Raw genomic sequence first — 17,248 nt, 5'->3', positions numbered from 1 at the left:
TCAGGCAGTGAGAGTTTGATATTCCCCAAGTGCAGGAACATCAATTTTTTTGAAGATGAGGCTCAACACGAACTGAGACTGTTCTGGCTCCATAGCAAAGTTATTCCAAGGAAAAATGGGAGCAGGACCAATTCCCACACACTCTTGCCATGGATGAAGGTGGATGAGGGTCAGGGGTTGTTCCCAACTCCCAACCCCACCTCCCATGGAAAGGCTTCTCCTGCCAGGAAACCAGAGCTGCTCATGAGGGACAAACCTCACTTCAGGATTTTTTTTTTCCTGGAAAAATTTATGGGAGTGTAAATTAAAGCCTTCCAAGTCATTTTCTTGGATACCTTCTGAGCAGACCATAATTCCTGGTGGAGCTGCTTTCAAGGGTTGTGGACAGCAGTGAGAAACCACAGGTCTGCTGTCCAATCAGCAATTGCAAAAAAGCTGGAGGCAACTCCTTGGAATAAAACCCTGAGGAGGGGAATGATGGGAAATACGGAAGAGCAAATAAAATTCCTCGTTGATCCCAGCCATACTCAGCATTTTAATTTTGTGTCCATTTTCTCCCTGATTTCAGGGCCTCAGACAAAAATTATTAAGGCTACCCCACCCTAATCTAACCTGAAGTCTCCAAACGTTCCAACACTTCCTGTGGAATGTTTTCCAAAGCTGAAATTCCTGATTAGACAGAAATCCAAGCTCAGTTTGGCACTTTGGTGCAAGGTTCAGAAAAAATTTGAGACACATCCTGTGCTGATCTTGGAGCCTTTAGGAGAGGTAAAATCTGGGATTTCCATCCTCCCCCAGCATTCCCAAGTGCATTTCTTGGGATCGACCCCTGGTGTTCCAGCCACAAGGAGAGGGAGAGACACAAGTGACTGATCCATAAGGGACGAACCCCAAAACCAAAACAGATTCACAACAAATTCCACAAAATAGAAACAAATTTCCATGGATTCTACCTAAAGGCTTAGAGACCTTCCCACAAAAGGATTTCAGCACAACCCCTTGGATATTTCCATTTGGAACAATTAAATCCGAAAGGAAACATTTTGGTTGGAATCAATGAAGAAATTGATGTTTGGGTCGATGTAAGAAAAGGTCAAATCCATCCCTGAAATCAATGCCAGAGTAGAGAAAGGTCGGGGTTTTCCCATGAAATATTTTGTGGAATAAAAATTCTAAAGTTGCAACAGCACAGGGAAGACAAGGAATTATTGGAGGGATTCCAGAGGTAATGGAGCTGCTCCATGGAGCCCCTCTGCTCTGGAGCCAGGCTGGGAGAGCTGGGAATGTTCCCCTGGAGAGGAGAAGGCTCCAGGGAGGGCTCAGAGCCCCTGGCAGGGCCTGGAGGGGCTCCAGGAGAGCTGGAGAGGGACTGGGGACAAGGGATGGAGGGACAGGAGCCAGAGAATGGCTTTTAGGTAGAAAAAGGGAGAATTGGGTGGGATGTTGGGAAGGAATTCCTGGCTGGAATGACCAGGACAAGGGGGAATGGCTTTAAACTGGAAGAGGGTAGATTTAGATGGGATATTAGAAAGGAATTCCTGGCTGGGAGGGAGGTGAGGGGCTGGGCTGGAATTCCCAGAACAGCTGGGGCTGCCCCTGGATCCCTGGCAGTGCCCAAGGCCAGGCTGGACACTGGGGCTTGGATCACCCTGGGATAATGGAGGCTGTTCCCGCTCATGTCAGGGGTGGGAATGAGATGGACTTCAAGGTTCTTCCCACCCAAACCATTCCAGGATTCCCTGAAAGAGCCCCAAATTCCAGAGCTGAGTGCAGCCAGGCCAGGGGGTGCTGCTGGAGCTCACCAGTTTTGTTGGAGAGGCGGAAGGACACCATTTTATCCGGGATGCTGCAGACATTCCGCACCGAGGCGATGCAGCTGTAGTTGGCGTAGTCCTGAGGTCGCAGATTCTTCAGCTTCAGGATCTTGGTTTCTCCCTGGAAAAGGAAGAGGGAACTTTAGGAAGGGGCAGAGGAAAAATGGATACAGATCTGGGATTTCCATCCTCCTCCAGCATTCCCAAGTGCGTCTCTTGGCATCAACCCCTGATGTTAAATCCACAAGTGTCACTGTCATGTTTTCTGAAACATCCCTTCGCCAGGATTTCTTTTCCTGGGAAGCTGAGGAGCCTCAGAGAAAAAGGAAAAAATATCGTCTCATTTGCTTCTCCCTGTTTTGCTGCTTTGGAATGTGGTCTGGAGATGGTTTATCCAACATGTGAATTGTTTTGACTTGATGACCAATCCCAGTCCAGCTGTGTCGGGACTCTGGAAGAGGTCACGGGTTTTTCATTATTATCTTTTAGCCTTCTGTCTGAACCCTTTCTCTCTTCTTTAGTATAGCATTCTTTAATATAATATAATACCATAAAATTATTAATTAACCTTCTAAGAACATGGAGTCAGATTCATCATCGCCTCCCTGCCACGAAAGACCCTGAAAACACCACACACAAGACACAACCCGACTGATCCAGGAGGGATGACCCTGAAAAAAGGAGTAACATCACAAGAAATTCCACAACATGGAAACAGCTTTTCCAGGGATTCTACCTAAAGGTCTCGAGATCTTCCCCCAAAGGATTTGCAAAGGATTCAGGGAATATCAACACTGGAAAGTCAGAGGGAAATTGGTTTGATGGACTTGAATCTCAAGTCGCAAATTTTTCAGGGTAATTTATTATAAGGTACAATTTCCATGAAGAAAAAAATCCCAAGGTACAAAATTCCTCCTGTTTTCCTTTAAAAATGGGGAGCTGATGGATTCTCTTCTTAGCCAGGGAGCAGGGATGGAGCAGGGAGCTGAACAGGAAATGGAATGTCAAATTCCTTCAAAAATAGAAAGCAGAAAATAGGGACATGGGAAATATGAGATTCCCCCTGCAAAGTTCCAAAAGAAAAACGTGGGAAATGTTCATTATCTGGTGTCCCAATAAATCCAAACAACTTTAATATTGGCACAGCCTTAGGAAGACATGGAATTATTTTTAACAATATCAGTGGATAAACTGCCTGGGAATGTCTAGGAAAAATAAAGAAATTTTAGAAAATGAATGTACAGAACTGGGAAAAAAATAAATCCATATAAAAAATGAGCTGAGCAGGAAGAAAAGAAACAGTCCTTGAAATCTTGAAGACTTTGGGAATATTGGGATTTAAATGGTTTCTATGTACAATCAATCCCATGGAAATGAAGGGATTAAAATGAAGCCCAATGCAAGGCTAAGCCTTAGAAAAGCTGCTCCTAAGGATCAAATTCCTGCTTTAGGAGGTTTCTCTGGAATTGGGAAGGGCCTGGGAAAGCGCAGCCTTTAGGAAGACATGGATGTAGGTAAACTGCCCAGGAATGTCTAGGAAAAATAAGGAAATATGAGAATAATAAAAGCATCATATTAAAAACTCTTTTGGGGGTAAAAAACCCAAGAAGTTTTGTTTCCCTTTCCATTCCATTTCACTTCCAGATTAAAATCCACCTTCAGGGCCCTCAAGAAAAAAATGAATGTACAGAGCTGGGAAAAAAATAAATCCATCAAAAAAAAAAATACAGCAGAGCAGGAAAGAAAAGAAACAGTCCTTAAAGTTGTGGAGAGATTTTGGGAATATTGGGATTTAAATGGCTTCTATGGACAACCAAACCCATGGAAGTGATGGGATTAAAATTAAGCCTTGGAAAGGCTGCTCCTAAGGATCCAATTCCTGCTTTAGGAGGTTTTTCTGGAACAGGCAATGGCCTGATCCAGGCTGCCAAAGGCATTGAGTTCTGGAAGCTCAGGGCAGCTTCATCCCAGAATTCCCTCCTTAGCTCCAGGTTGAACTTGGGCTGAACTCCCAATGAAATTCTGGATCCTGTCCCCAGCTCGCAGAGATTTATAAAAAAATGCACATATTTTCCTCATTGGTTGGGATAATTAGTCTAATTATATCTAATTGCATAATTATCGTAAATACAGCAAATTTAATCTCGTGCTCAAGCTGAGCAATTCCAATGAGCGACGAGGAGGATAAGAACTCTCAGGGAAAAAAATCTCCATCCAGATTTGGGATTTGGGAAGTTCCTTTTCCCAACATTTTTGTGGATGAGGATGGGCAGGTTTGCTCTGTTTCTGTCCCCACAGGTGCTGGAACAAGTGGCTGATATTTCCTGATTGAGTGGGAAAATCTGATCATATTTAAGGAATTAGTTTGGATTGGCCCAGTTTTCCAAGTGTCTCCAGTGATTTAATTGCTGACTGGATTTTGGGATCATGGAAGAGTATGGGCTAAAAGGGAAAGGGGGGGGATTCTGCCCCTCTGCCCTCCTCAGGTGAGACCCCACCTGCAGAGCTGCCCCAGCTCTGGGGACAGAGCAGGATGTGGAGCTGCTGGAGAGATCCAGAGGAATCCATGGAGCTACTCCAAGGGCTGAAGCCCCTCTGGAGCCAGGCTGGAAGAGCTGGGAATGTTCTCCTGGAGAGGAGAAGGGTCCAGGCAGAGCTCAGAGCCCCTGGCAGGGCCTGGAGGGGCTCCAGGAGAGCTGGAGAGGGACTGGGGACAAGGGATGGAGGGACAGGAGCCAGGGAATGGCTCCCAGTGCCAGAGGGCAGGGCTGGGTGGGAGATTGGGAATTGGGAATTCCTGGCTGGGCTGGAATTGCCAGAGCAGCTGTGGCTGCCCCTGGATCCCTGGCAGTGCCCAAGGCCAGGTTGGACACTGGGACACCCTGGGACAGTGGGAGGTGTCCCTAGGTTGGAATGGGATGAGTTTTATGGTCCCTTCCCACACAAAGCAATCCAGGATTTTGTAATTATCAAAATAATAAAACCATTGGAAATAACAATCAGTCTCTCTTTTGGGTGAAAAACCCAAGAAATTTTGTTTCCCTTTCCATTCCATTTCACTTCCAGATTAAAATCCATCTTCAGAGCCCACAAGAAAAAATTCCCTCTCAAAATTCCTGAGCCTTGATCCTCTGAAGCCAAATCCCCTCTGTCCCTCTTCCCATCAGCTCTCCCTATTTGCATCCCTACCATGAAATGAACTAATTAAGCAGAAGATGTTGATGACTCTTGAACCTTTAATTACATCTTTTCCTCTCATAAACACAGAGCAGATCTTGCCTGCACGGATCCAGGCCACGCTAATTCCAGCTGCCCTCCAATAACTGGAGAAAGGTTATGGATAAGATTGGAATATCACCAGGACAATCTGATTTATTCATTAATTAAACCCACGCCGAGATTTTAGGAAGGGTGATCTTAATAGCCTAAAAAAAAAGAATCTAATTTCATGTGACACATTTTAGTAGATGAATCCTTAGATTTTAGGGGAGGCAATCCTCGGCATTTCCATAATGAAATATAAAATTTAAAAACCCACTTTCCCTTTTTAATTAAAACATTTCAAACCTCCAGTTTACACTCGAGTCCAAGCAAAGCCCCAGATTTGCTAAACTGGGTCCATTCGTGTTAAATTAAAAATAATCTCATTACATTTAGGACACCAAGAACTTGGCTCTGTGATTTAATTCCCATCTCTGCAAGGTTCCGGGCTCCACATTTCTCCGGAAAACACGGAGCTGTTGGAGCAATATAAAGCTGTCAAGTACAATAAAAAGCCACAAATGAAGGTGCTCTCAAATCATTAACTGAAAATTATTTATGAAAGTCGCAGTTGCTTTCTGCTCTGAACACCAAATTACCAGGCAGTTTTCACCTCTGCCTTCCCTTGTTATTCCTTGAGATTTTCCAAACCAATTTTCCCCATCTTTTTTCCCACTTTCTTTTCTTTTTTTTTTTCTTCAAACGCCATCCCACACTTTTGGCCACAGACAATGGGATTTGCCACCTTTTCTCATCCTGCCTAGGTGCAAATGTGCACATGATAAATTAATCTCAGCTTATCTGACAGAGCCAGGATTCCTTCGGGGCTGGGAATGGGAGCAGGAACACTTTGGAAAAGGTTTTATTCCCTTTTTTGACACCTCATCTTTAAGTGGGGGAATTGTGAAATGAAACCTTATATTTAAAGATAAAAGAGGAAGAAAAAAAAGGAGTATAAAAACCAACATGGGGATCTCCCATGGAGTCAGGAATCATGGAATTTTTAAGGTCGGAAAAGCCCTCCAAGATCATTAACTCCAACCATCAACCACCACCATGTTCTCCATGAATCCATGTCCTCAAGTGCCACATCCACACGGTTTTTGAACATTTCCAGGGATGGAGACTCCACCCCTCTTCTGGGCAGCCTCTATTTCTTCCATAAAGAAAATTTTCCTGAAATTTAATCTGCATGAAGACATGTCTAACGCTGTAATTCAGGCTGAGCATGGAATCACTGAGTTGGATCGGGAAGGATGAGGAAATGGGAATCAGAAGTTTGGGCTTGCAGGATCCAATAAAAATCACTTTAAAAGGCCTCCTGTAGCTATCACTCCCACATCATTTAATAATTCATATTTTTACAAAAATCTCCATTTCCAGGGATGGAGACTCCACCCCTATTATGGGCAGCCTGTGCCTCTTCCATAAATAAATTTTTCCAAAAATTTAATCTGCATGAAGAGATTTTAAGGCTGTAATTCAGGCTAAGCATGGAATCACTGAGTTGGATTGGGAAGGATGAGGAAATGGGAATCAGAAGTTTGGGCTTGCAGGATCCAATAAAAATCACTTTAAAAGGCCTCCTGTAGCTATCACTCCCTCATCATTTAATAATTCATATTTTCACAAAAAATCTAAATATATTTTATACCAGCAAATCTATTAACAACACCCAGGACCATTTGGGTGGGACATCATCATCTGGAGGCCATCCCCAATCCCCACCCCACAAACCCAGTGGGCAGATCCCATTACAAAGCCTCAAGATGGGAAAAAAATTCCCATTTTTTAGGCCTACCTGGGTAAAGAAGGGCTCGTAGATCTCCACTCCCTTGTCGGAGCCCTGCAGCAGCACCTCCTGGCCGCGGCGCCAGCTGTAGCGCACGGGCGGGTTGGAGTTGGCCACGCACCTGAGGAACACGGTCTTCTCATAATAAAACTGCTCCTTGGCTTCCCCGATGCTCTGGTGGACCGTGACTATGGGATCATCCAAATCTGGGAAAAAAACAGGCAGGGAAAACCAAGTTTAAGCCAGGCTTTAGTCAAGTCAACGACAGCGCGGCGCCGGGAATTTCCCGCGACGCCTCATGGTTAGTCAAGGGTAAAACAGAGACAAAACAGCCCAAAAAGCCCCAGATTTCAGGAATTTTGCAGCAAAAGTCAGGTTTAGGATTTATTTCCTCCTCCCCAACTGGATCTCCTTCAAAACTCACATTTCTAGGCAGAACAACACAGCCAATCTCATGCAAATGTCAATCATATTTCTATTATAGTGCGATGATTACCGCGGTTTCGTCTGGTTCGCAGCTTTACTCCTTGTTTCTTCTAACTCTTTTCCACAAAATTATAAAGCTTTGGCAATAAATAGACAGCCTGATTTGCATCCAAATGGCAGGATCCAGGAGTCCATGGATCATGTGCATGCAGCTGTTTGCTTTTAAAGCTGCAATTTAAGGCAGCAATTTAATGCAGATTCCCTGCTTTTAGTTACAGGCATTTAACTTCCAGCAGGTAAATTCATCCCGGGCTTTGGAACACATTTCTCTTGATTAAAATACAGATATCGGATAATTACTCCCACTGCAGCAGCTCCAAGAAAATGAGATGCCCACAACGAGGAATTGGCTTCCACAAGGAATAAAAAAACAATAGCCCTTGGAATATGAGGATACCAAAGTAATTAATTTGGGCTTTATCCCACCAGGAAAAAAAAGAAAGATTCCTGGTCTGGTGGTTTTTCTGAGCTTTGTCTGGAGGAACAATTCTATTGACGAAGGAAAGAAATGGATCAAGGAAACAATAAGGGAAGCAAGGAATGTTTTTCCTAAGTACTAGTTAAAAACACACAACTTCCAAATGACCACTCTCACAGCCAGGAATCCCTTCCCAATATCCCACCAATCCTGGCTCCCTGCCAGTGGGAAGTTATCTCCCCTTCTCCTGTCCTTCTATCCATGGAAATCAACAGTTTCAGTGGGAATAACCTTGAAGTCCATCCCATCCCACCCCTGCCATGGCAGGGACACCTCCCACTGTCCCAGGGTGTCCCAATGTCCAGCCTGGCCTTGGACAATTCCAGGGATCCAGGGCAGCCACAGCTGCTCTGGCAATTCCAGCCCAGCCAGGAATTCCCAATTCCCAATCTCCCATCCATCCCTGCCCTCTGGCACTGGGAGCCATTCCCTGGCTCCTGTCCCTCCATCCCTTATCCCCAGCTCCTCTCCAGCTCTCCTGGAGCCCCTTTAGGTACCCTCAGCTCTGCCTGAAGCCTTCTCCTCTCCAGGGGAACATTCCCAGCTCTCCCATCCTGGCTCCAGAGGAGCTCCAGCCCTCAGCTTCTATGATCTCCTCTCCAACAATTCCTGTTTTTCCTTGTGCTGGATTCCTGGACTCAGCATTCCAGGTGCACCCTCCAAGCACACAGGAGCACAACATTCCTTGTGCAACTCAGCCTTGGCTGCAACCATTCCAGAACTTTCTCAGCACTGCTTGTTCCTTAAAATTCCTTAAAACCCTTTAGATAGGGGTTAATTATTCCTTTATCCCGAATTTAACCCAATTTTTTCAAATCTGGTGTGAGTATTTATCAAATATTGGTTCATCAGGTTTATCTGAGGTCAAATTTCAGTGAAATGGAGAACGAGGTTCTCAAATCTTCACGTGACCAAAATGAACCAGTCAAAGTCACCCTCAAATCCCTCTGCAATTGTGGAGAATCCTGGAATTGTTGAGGTTGGAAAAGCCCCCTGAGATCACCAAATCCAACCATCAACGACCACCACATTCACCACTAAACCACGGCCTCATGAGCAGCATCCACAACTGGTTGAACTTTTCCAGTGGTGCTGACTCTACCCCTTCCCTGAGCAGCCTCTTCCAATGCTTGACAATCCATGGAATTTTTAAGGAAGAACTTTGTTAATAAAATAAATAGATCAGAAAACATAAAAATTCAATTTTGAAAAGCAATTTCCAGAAAAAAAAGGCCAATCCTAAAGACTAAAAATTCATCTTAAGACTAAGAATTCATCTTGAGCTGCTCCATTTCTATCTGCATAAGAAGACTGAAGCTGGAGAGCCTCTTGATTAATTGGAAAAAAAAACTCTTCCAAGATTCCCAACAATTCCAGCAATGATACCTCATAATGGGGCACGGGTTTTAAATAAATGTTACCTTCGTCCCCCCTTCCAAAACATTTAATTTAAGATCACAGAAGAAAATTATGGATCTGCTGCTCCAAATTAGGATGGCATTTCCTAATGAGATTTCAGTTTTGTTCAAAAGGTTATGTGGAATCACAGCAGCGCTTGAAAAGGGTTGAGAGTGCTCAGAAATCCTGGTTTCTCCTCACGAGGTTGAAAGCAAAAAGGAGAAAATTAACTTGCTGCAATTTTTAGGGTCAAACTCCTGAGTTTTGGTGGAGAACAGAACGTTTCCCACATTGATTCCCAGGTTATCCCTATTAAAGGACATCCCTGGACGGCAAACAAGGAGCCATGAGCTCCATCACCAACTCCAGGGATGCTCTTCCAATCTCTGACCCTCGGATGAAGGTGAATCCTTGGATAAAAGACCAGAGAGGTCCAAATCTGGGCTCAGCTTCATTTTCATGGAGTTACTCAAGACAAAGCAGAGGAAATCCCTCAAAACCTGGAACCAGGACTGAAACCACGTCCATCCCTGGCTGCAAGAGAGCTGTTTCCAGGGAAAATTCCTTTTCATCCAACCCATCCCTGTGAAACAAATTTCTGAGTCCCCTGTCTAGCTCCAGACATGGATAAATTGGAACAAGGCAGGGAAGGACACCAAGGTGACTGGAGGCCATCCAGATCCAGAGGGAGCTGGGTTTGGCAAATCTGGAGATGGTTGGATGAAGGGAAAATCCAATTTCTGTCTTCAAATTCCAGCCAGGGGCTCCTGGAGAAGACGGAGACAAAGGAGAAGCCGGGATGAAGAGCAGATGGAATTTCTGTCTTCAACTTGCTACCAGAAAGTTCTAGAGAAGGTGAAAAGCTCTTCTTGGAGGTGCAGAGGAAAGGACCATGAGGTCCAGGCTGCACCAAGAGAAATTTCTCCTGGATATAAGGAAAACAAATTCCCTGTGCAATCAGACAAGTGTCCAGAAGGACCATGGGATACTTGGAGACATCCAAAGCTTGGCAGGACAGAGTCTTGAGGAATCTGACCTTGAAGGTGGCCCTGGTTTGAGCAGGGGCTTGGACAAGAGGCCATTTTAGACAAAAGATTCCAAATCACTCCATGATTCCAGGATCTGTGATGTCATCACCTGTTTATCCAATCTGCTCTCTTGGAACATGCTGGATCATGGAAACAGGGAATGGTTTGGGATGGAAGGGACCTTAAATCCCATCCCATTCCAGACCCTTCCATGGGCAGGGACACCTCCACCACCCCAGATGGCTCCAAGCCCTGTCCAACCTGGCCTGGGACACTTCCAGGGATCCAGGGGCGGCCACAGCTGCGCTGGAAATTCCATCCCAGCCCCTGCCCACCCTCCCAGCCAGGAATTCCCAATTCCCATCTATCCCTGCCCTCTGGCAGTGGAAGCCATTCCCTGTATCCTGTTCCTCCATCCCTTCTCCCCTGTCCCTCTCCAGCTAATCCCTTCCAAGCAAGCACTGAACTATGGCAAGGGATGGATTTTGACAGGAAAATCGGGAACGCTCCAAGAAATCCAAGCTGGGAATGCAACTGCAGCAAAGCCTCTGCCAAAGCATTTCATAATGGTCAATTAATGGAAAATTCCCACTGCAGAACCTGATGGATTTTTTTTTCCAACAGCAGTGCTGGAAAGATCCCGACAGCTGCAGCAATGCTGAAGTAGAAGCACTACCAGGAGAGTGGAGAATGCTCCCAATTTTTGGGAGATTTCCCTGAACATTCCCAATGTTGGGAAAGTGTGACTGGGTGATTACATAAGGCTGGGCTTTGCTCGGGCCATGTGAGGGTTAGAAAAGAGAAAAAGCAGGAAAAATATGGTGTTTGGACAAAGGATTCTGCAGGGATACTGCAGGGAAACTCCAAAATTCCCTGCCTTTAGCCAGGTAGCTCAAAGCCACCTGATCCTGGCGCTCATGGAAGTTCTCCAGAATTCTGGCTTCAATTCTGATTGAATCGGGACTAATTGATATTCAATTTTCTAAACAGATTTTAAAACCCCTCTTTTTAAAGCTGGGGTGGCTGGGGATGGTGGTTCTTTCCCAACAGCACAGGAATATCCAGGGGCTTAGAAGGCTGGGAGGGAAGGGCTTGGAATGGTCACCCAGAGAAGCTCCTGGATCCCTGGCAGTGCCCAAGGCCAGGCTGGACATTGGGGCTGGGAGCAGCCTGGCACAGTGGGAGGTGTCCCTGCCATGGCAGGGGTGGCACTGGATGGGATTTAAGGTCCCTTCCATCCCAAACCATTCCAACACAAGAATTTCAAATACCACTCAAAAACAATCCTATAAAGATTTAACATTGGGAAGCTCTACAAGATGAATCTCTTCACTGTTTTACAAGAAAAGGAAAAAATATCCCAAAATTCTCAGTTTGGGTTGATGAAATTATGAGGAGTCACCAGATTAATCAATCTTTAAATCAAGCTGAAGTCATGGGTGCTACTCTGCAGTTAAAGTCTCTTAATCAACCTGAAAATAATTAGGGAAAGATGTTTCCCACAGAGGTTTGTGCCACCATCAGGTTCAATTTCTCAGTCTTTAAACTCTGAATTGAACCAAGCACTCCCCAAAACCCAGATGGGCCAGGCATGGTAAACACTGGATTGGAAGAATTCCCCTCACACATCCCTGAGCTCTTGAACAAATGGAAAACTCAACCTAAGCTGATCAAAATGGGTCTGATCCAAATTCCCTGGGAACTGCATCCTCGTGGTGGAGTGGAGGTGCACAGAAGTGTGGCAGACGCTGTTCAAATCCTCCTTGTGCAGAATTCCAAAGGCATGGAGCTGCCTGGGAGAGGAAAACAGGGATCACGATCCCCGCAGCCCTGACCTGAGCTCCGGCAGAGTCACAAAGCGGAACAGCTTGGCAGGATCCAGGCTGGATTTGCTGGATCATCTCTTCCCAGCTGCTGGGCCTGCAGTTTGCTGATTTCATTTGTTAATTAGCTGCCTTTGTCTTCAGATGTTTGGAGCAGGCGGGATAAGAATAAAACACATCTGGGGAAGGGATGGGAACGGCTTCATCCCGGCGGGCAGAGCGGAGACAGCGGTGACGCATCGCTGAGCTGAGTTCTTCAGCTCCTGAGTTATCCCTAAATGTGAAAGTCCTGGTTTTTCCGTGTTATTTTTCCTCTGGGAGTTATCCAGCTCCTAAGCTATCCTGAAATGTGGAAGTCCCCTGTTTTCCAAGCTATTTTCCCTCCTTGACCCAGCACAAGCTTTTAACCACGGAATAATTGAGAGTGGAAAATAATTTAGGATCATCGAGTCCAAGCTGTGCCCGATGCCCATCTTGTTCCCAGCCCAGAGCTCTGAGTGCCAAGGCCACCACTGCCCCATGTCCCAAGGTGCCACATCCACATGGATTTAAATCCCTCCAGGCATGGACACGCCACTCTGTACCTGTGCCAGGGCTGGGAAACTTTTTCAGGGAAGAAATGTTCCCAAATATCCAATCTAAACCTCACAGAATCCCTGAGGTTGGGAAAGATCAGGCCCATGCCCACTTGTCCCCAGTCCAGAGCTCTGAGTGCCACCTCCAGGAATTCCTTGGGCACCTGCAGGGATGGGCACTCCAAACCTCCCTGGACAGTGCCAAGGCCTGAGCTCCCTTTCCATGGGGAAATTCCTGCTGGGCCCACCCTGAGCTCCCCTGGCCCAGCCTGAGGCCGTTCCCTCTGCTCCTGTCCCTGTTCCCTGGAGCACAGCCCGACCCCCCGGCTGTCCCCTCCTGGCAGGAGCTGTGCAGAGCCACAAGGGCCCCCTGAGCCTCCTCTGCTCCAGGCTGAGCCCCTTCACAGCTCCTCAGGAATTCTCCAGCCCCTTCCCAGCTCCCTCAGCCTCTCCTGGTGCTCCTGACCCTTCCCAGCTCCTTCAGCTACTCCTCATCAGATTTATTCTCAATAATTCACAGAATTCCAGAAGGGTTTGGGATAGAAGGAAGGAACTTAGAGCCCATCCAGTGCCACCTCTGCCATGGGCAGGGACACCCTCCACTAAGCCAGGGTGCTCCAAACTCCATCCAACCTGCCTGGAACACTTCCAGGGATGAAGCAGTCACAGCTTCTCTATCAAGGTAGCTTTGAAATGCTTTGTGTGGGATATAAACCTCAAAAACCCAATTAATCTCTCTACTTCTTGCATCCTACAGAAAGGAAAACGAGCTCTCCCGCTCTCCACCCCTTCACGTGTCCATGTGGACACACAACAGCTCCAACCAAGCTGGAAAGATGGGAATCAAGTTATTCCCAGCTCCGTGGTTGCTATTTTCCCCTCTCCAAGCCTTTCAAAGAGATTTATTCTGCATCTGCAGTGCTGCATGTGCAGAACAGCCCCGGCACTGAGAACAAGCAGCATTTCCAGCTGCTGGAAGGAAGCAAATGTTCCCTCCTTGTTCCCACGATGGAGAGCGTGACCCTGGGAGCCCCCTGAGGAGCTCCCATCGATTTCCAATGGAATTTCGGGAGGATCAGAGCCCTGCCAGGAGGCTGTTAACACACTCCAACACCAAAGGACAAAGCAAATGACTTCAGTATCAACAATCCCCACTCAGCTCCAGCCTGTGATGCTTTCCCGAGGGTTCAGGCTACAACAGAATTCCAAAAGGAAATAATGAGCTCTAGGCGAGGGGATTTTATGGAGAAAATGTTTTCTCTCCTCTTTTTATGAGGTTATAAATACACCTGGTTGGAAATATGAGCACGTCCTGGTGACACCAGGGGGATGGCACTGGGGGTGCAGCACTCCAGGAGGGTTTTCCTGCCCCAAGGACACCAAACAGAGCCAATTCCCATCATTCCTGAGGCTGGATTAGCACCAGAATCCCCAGGGAGCAGGCAGGGGTTTAACACCAACAGAACAAACAACATCCAATGCTCAACTTCCACAGGGATGGGAGGAGCCCTGAGGAGAAGGATTGGGAGTGTTGGGGGATCAGAGGCTGGACATGACCTGGAATTGTGCCCTGGGCTGATCCCTCAGTGTGGGATTCTGCCCCTCTGCCCCACTCAGGTGAGACCCCACCTGCAGAGCTGCCCCAGCCCTGGATCCAACAGCAGGAGGATGTGGAGCTGCTGGAGGGATCCAGAGGAATCCATGGAGCTACTCCAGGGTTGGAGCCCCTCTGGAGCCAGGCTGGGAGAGCTGGGAATGTTCCCCTGGAGAGGAGAAGGCTCCAGACAGAGCTCAGAGCCCCTGGCAGGGCCTGGAGGGGCTCCAGGAGAGCTGGAGAGGGACTGGGGACAAGGGATGGAGGGACAGGAGCCAGGGAATGGCTCCCAGTGCCAGAGGGCAGGGATGGATGGGAGATTGGGAATTGGGAATTCCTGGCTGGGCTGGAATTGCCAGAGCAGCTGTGGCTGCCCCTGGATCCCTGGCAGTGCCCAAGGCCAGGCTGGACACTGGGACACCCTGGGACAGTGGGAGGTGTCCCTGCCTGTGGATGGGTCTGGAATGGGATGGGATTTATGGACACTTCCAACCCAAACCATTCCATGATTCTTTGGGCATAATCCCAGATGGAAAAGGATCTGTGGATTTTCCCAATCAATGGATTCTCCCAATCACCAGGAGTCAGAAACTCACACAGAACGAGGCACCTCCATGAATTCCCAGCAGAGCCCCAGGCATGGCCTGAAACTCTGGAAAAGTCCTGGAATAATGGGAGTGTCTGGGATCATTGTGCAGGAAGGATTTCATTCTCTCCCACACTCAGAATCAGTGACTGCAGTACAGATCCTAACCTGATCTTGTGTTTTTAAGCAACATTAAATAATTAAAAGGCAAAAAAAATGAAATAATTAAAGGGAACGGAAAAAGATTTAATTAAAGGGCAAAGAAAAATCCAACAGGAAACTCTTCCACACTGGATAAAACTCAGGATAAGATGCTGGATAAGATGTAACAAGCACAAAACATTTAATTTCTCCAAAAAGAACACTTAATAATTATCATTTTGAATAAAATTTAAAATAAAAAATAAATTTAAAACAGCATTTAAAAAACAGAAAATAGGTTTAAATTTATTTAAAATTAAATAAATGTCTTTAGATGTAGATTTAAAATGAAAATAAAATTTAATAATAAATAAATTATATTTATAATATATAGATTATTATTGGCTGTAGGCACTGCATAAGGGAAATAAGCACAGAAGAGCTCTTTTGGCTCCAGGGAATAGAAATATAAGGAATAAAAATAGCTGGAAATGGAAGGAAACTCAATTCAGTTTGGGGAAGAACCAGACGGATTTTTTTTTTTTTTTTTTAGAAAATGAAGCAGCTGAACAGAAAAACTTGGGCAGAGAGAGGATTCCTCAAAGCTCCCTGATCAGATGGTTTTTAGGGAAATAAAAAAAGTCATTAAATTGATTTTTAATAGAGCAGCAAAGGAAAAAATCAACCCTAAAAAGCAGAGAGAGCCGTGAGATAAAAGAGGTCAAACTAAACCTGTGGTGTGGTCAATTCCAAGATGAAATTCCGAGGAAAAATGCAATCAGAGTTGATTAAAAAATTCCAGATGATTATCATTAAATCAAGCACACTCGAATCAAGACATGGAGTCATTGAAAGCATTTTTAATCCCACTTCCCTCGGGCTGTTCCAGAGCTCACTTTGGATCCCCACCGTGCCGGAAAATCCAGATGGACCAGGAGCACCCACCAAAACAATGTGGAATAAACAAGATTGAATCCCACTCTGGCACTGCAGGGACGGAGGTTCTTTAAAAGTAATTTTGGGTTATTAATTCCCTCTCTACCTGCATCATTTTTCCATAAACAAAGCAGGAAAAATGGATTTCCCCAGCCAGGAAAAGCAGGCGTTGATGCCAAAGGCCACCTGACGTGCTCGACGTGGAATAATTGTTACAAATTGGGAGTATTAACATCTTAAATCAGTAATTATTGGTTTCATAATCCCAAACCTAATTAATGCTCGTTCCTCCACTTCTTAAATGACAGAAACTTAATTTTGTGGAATTAATGAACAACAAACTGGGTTAGGAAAGTCTGGTTTTAGAGCACATCCATCTCTACTTCGAGAAGTTTTTTCCAGGGGCTCCTTAAAAGGTTTAAATAAATCCCTGTTAGAAGGGAAATTCGGAATTAATTGAGTGTAAATAATGAGGGGGGGCTCCTGGAGAGACCCCGCTGCTCTCTCCCTGCCTTAGTCTGGATTTTAAATGGCCTAAAAGGAGAACAAAAATAATTGAATAGAGAAAAAAAGAAATAGTTGATTATTTCTTCATTTATAATAAACAAGGGAGTGCAGAGCGGGTGCTGGAGATGATCCAAGGCTTCGAGCACTTATCCTAGGAGGAAAGCTTGGGAAAATTGGGATTATTTCCATGGAGAAGGCTCCAGGGAGAGCTCAGAGCCCCTGGCAGGGCCTGGAGGGGCTCCAGGAGAGCTGGAGAGGGACTGGGGACAAGGGATGGAGAGACAGGAGCCAGGGAATGGCTCCCAGTGCCAGAGGGCAGGGATGGATGGGAGATTGGGAATTAGGAATTCCTGGCTGGGCTGGAATTGCCAGAGCAGCTGTGGCTGCCCCTGGATCCCTGGCAGTGCCCAAGGCCAGGTTGGACACTGGGGCTTGGAGCAGCCTGGGACAGTGGGAGGTGTCCCTGCCCATGGATGGGTCTGGAATGGGATGGGATTTAAGGACCCTTCCCACCCAAACCTTTCTGGAATTCTGGGGGTGAACCCAAAGCAAATTTCACAGTCTGGAGTCCAGAGGAGCCTCCAGGATGATCCAAGGGCTGGAGCAGCTCTGGTGGGAGAGCTGGGAATGTTCACCTGGAGAAGAGAAGGCTCCAGGGAGACCCAAGAGCCCCTTCCAGGGCCTAAAGCAATCCCAATCCTTTGTATTTCTCACTGCAATCCCAATCCTTTGTATTCCTCACCAGAATCCCAATCTTTCCTATTTTTCCTGCAATCTCAACCCTTCACATTTTCACTGAAATTCAAATATTTCTTATTTTTCACCACAA

General features: G+C 46.2%; 1 protein-coding gene across 3 annotated transcripts in view; it reads right to left on the bottom strand.

The window, feature by feature from the left end:
- Nucleotides 1-17,248, bottom strand: part of MDGA2 (MAM domain containing glycosylphosphatidylinositol anchor 2) — a 207,168-nt gene that overhangs the window by 109,651 nt on the left and 80,269 nt on the right. For all 3 annotated transcript variants that reach the window (XM_059850733.1, XM_059850734.1, XM_059850735.1), the window contains 2 exons: nucleotides 6,877-7,073; nucleotides 1,803-1,935 (listed from right to left, as the gene is read on the bottom strand). In XM_059850733.1, coding sequence (XP_059706716.1) covers nucleotides 1,803-1,935; nucleotides 6,877-7,073 — 330 coding nt within the window. The remainder of the gene's footprint in view (nucleotides 1-1,802; nucleotides 1,936-6,876; nucleotides 7,074-17,248) is intronic.

Source organism: Haemorhous mexicanus, chromosome 6, assembly GCF_027477595.1.
Source record: "Haemorhous mexicanus isolate bHaeMex1 chromosome 6, bHaeMex1.pri, whole genome shotgun sequence".
Taxonomy (NCBI): Eukaryota; Metazoa; Chordata; class Aves; order Passeriformes; family Fringillidae; genus Haemorhous; species Haemorhous mexicanus.
Note: the sequence above shows the minus strand (reverse complement) of the source record. Positions and strands in the feature narration are given on the sequence as shown.